This window comes from Morone saxatilis, unplaced genomic scaffold (genome assembly GCF_004916995.1).
Source record: "Morone saxatilis isolate NCDOM2014 unplaced genomic scaffold, NCSU_SB_2.0 Contig0, whole genome shotgun sequence".
NCBI lineage: Eukaryota > Metazoa > Chordata > Actinopteri > Moronidae > Morone > Morone saxatilis.
In genome coordinates this window covers 297,229-299,609 of record NW_023339650.1, presented here as the reverse complement: position 1 = coordinate 299,609, position 2,381 = coordinate 297,229, and the positions used below count along the sequence as shown (strand labels likewise).

Genomic DNA, 2,381 nt, shown 5'->3' with positions numbered 1-2,381 from the left:
AAACCTCCTCCTCCCAGCAGTCCAGCTCCTACGCTAGTAGTGTTAACTTACCTCCCTCCTTTAAGTCAGGGTAGAGTCAGCTAATAGGACTGCTAATAGCTAGTAGAAGCTTGTGCAGTTAGCAAATACAGCAGTACTCGGTAAGAGACTTTCAATGTTACAAGAGAAAAGGTCTGCAAGGTTCTGCAACTATGCGACTAATGCAAAGTGGGTCGATTAAGACTTTTCTCTTTGACTGGTTGAAACAGTTTAGTCAGCCCTAGATTAACCAGCCACAGGCTCCTTTTTAGTAGTAAATTATTACTATAATGTCTCATTAGGATCATACGAGAGCACTGAAGCTTTTCCTGTAGTTGCACAGTTGTGGAGACTTATAGGACCTGCCGCTGCTGCTGAAGCGCTTCCTTTGTCCCCCAATTTTTGAGAGTGATGGGAACATAATCTGCTTGTAATGCATCACCACGTACAAGTAAAGTGCTAGCCAGAATAATAAAAAAAAAGCTTTACTAACAGTTAGGGTTGCTGAAGAGCACTCCCTCCCTCTGGCCCTTCTCCCCTCCCTCTCCTGCTTCTCATGGGCTTCTGTTGTGTGGTTGGACTGCACGAGTCCAAGCTGCTGTGGAGAGACAAATACTATGTATGAAGAGCGAGAAAGTAGTGTTTCTGCTTGTCCGTGCCGGCCAACACAAGCCACTGCAAGATGTTTCTTCGGCTCCTCGATGGCACAGGTGAGGCTGTTTCTCTTTATGCGAACGTGAGAAGAGCTGTGAGGGAGCACAGAGTCTTTTTATGTGACAACAATAGAAGTTGGTTATGTAACGAGCAGCCTCATTAGTTCCACTGGTTTGATTTGTGTTGTCTTTGTTTGACCAGGGCTCCACTGGGTCGTACATACTCTCTGATGGCCAACGGAGCTCTGAAAACTCTTAAAAACAAAACATATGTTCTGCTGCTCCTCTTGTTCTGTCACAGTCTCAGCAGTGTGGGAATATCGTTAAGGCTCTGAACTTCAGACTGCCTCCTGTGGGTTGTTTGGCATTTTTTAAGCATCAAGGAATTAGGCCAAAAGCTTATCCTATAGTTGCACTCGCTGCACAACACTCTAGATTAGGGCCGGGATCCTACCCCAAAGTGGCAAGATCTGCTAGTTCAGGAAGTGTTGTTTTCACCACTTTAAATTCCCATTTTTCATTTGAAAGGCTTCTTTTAATTCATTCCTCAATGTTCCACCACAAAGAAAATAGTAAAGTCATGTAGTAGAGATTTTTAAACAAAACTATAGCATAGGTTTATGTTACATTTGAATTGTTTTGAGATGGATAGCTTTATATACTGCAATACCCATTAGCCTCAGATGATGCTATATGGAGAATAAGTCTTTTAACAAAAAACAAGGATTATAGAGGGTTATAAATCTTGTACATAAATGTATGATTTCTTTTTTTTACAATGTACTTGTAGATGTATCTGATATGTGTGTGTGTTGATATTTTGAAGTACATTACATTACATGACATCTTTTCGTACTGTTTTCTATGGATGGGTTAGGGTTTAGTACTTTAGTGGTATGGACTGTATTGTATTAATTGTTTGATCATTGACCATTACCCTGGTAGGGATGATTATATAGCTTGTCAGCCTATTGATGTCCATAATATATAAATGTGGGTGTGGTGCCAAGTCTTTTCAAACGTTCTGACCAGATGAAGATCCAACTGGGATTGAAATGTTAAATGTTATTGGCGCTGTTTTCTGACAGCCTTCCACCTGTGACGTGACGTGACGGGACGTGTGTATAATTATTTTCCTTCAGCTCTCTATGAACAAGTACATAGAGCTATACTGAATTCAGAATGTTTTGTCATTGTATTTAAAACTGAGGAGTAAGTGCTACCTGGGTTTGACAGTCATGCAGCAGAAAAACAGGCACTCCTGATGCATAAAGTTTGACTGTCGATTTTTACCTTCCTTGTAGTGCTGTCGGAAAATTTGTTCGAACGTGGTTAATTTTCAGAGTAATGACCTGTTTAAATCCAAAATGCAGGGGCGGACTTACCATTAGGCAAACACAGGCAATTGCCTGGGGCCCCGAGATTTCCAGGGGCCCCCAAACGTCTCATAAAAACTGATTAATAAAGGTTTCTTCGATTTAAAGCAATTATTATTGTTTTAGTCTTAATTCGCGCACTTAAAAATACATAAAAATCATGATCGTTTTGACTGCTCCTCCCTCCCTTCTCATGCAATGGACTATTCCATGTTACTGTGCATGTGCAGGCTTGATTCAGGAAGACAGTACCAAAACAAACTACAGATTCTAGTCTCAGTCTCATCTAGGAGATGAAGTGGAGAGTGACACAAGTGGCGCTTTTCATCATGAA

At 41.0% G+C, this 2,381-nt stretch overlaps 1 protein-coding gene across 2 annotated transcripts in view; it reads left to right on the top strand.

The window, feature by feature from the left end:
- The window catches only part of arhgef4 (Rho guanine nucleotide exchange factor (GEF) 4), a 110,580-nt gene that overhangs the window by 5,249 nt on the left and 102,950 nt on the right, over positions 1–2,381 (top strand). The window contains exon 1 of one of the 2 annotated variants that reach the window (XM_035669236.1): positions 608–728. The exons of the other annotated variant lie outside the window; for it this stretch is intronic. Coding sequence (XP_035525129.1) covers positions 636–728 — 93 coding nt within the window. The 5' untranslated portion in view covers positions 608–635. Of the gene's footprint in view, positions 1–607; positions 729–2,381 lie in introns of those variants that run through there. 2 annotated transcript variants of the gene reach the window in all.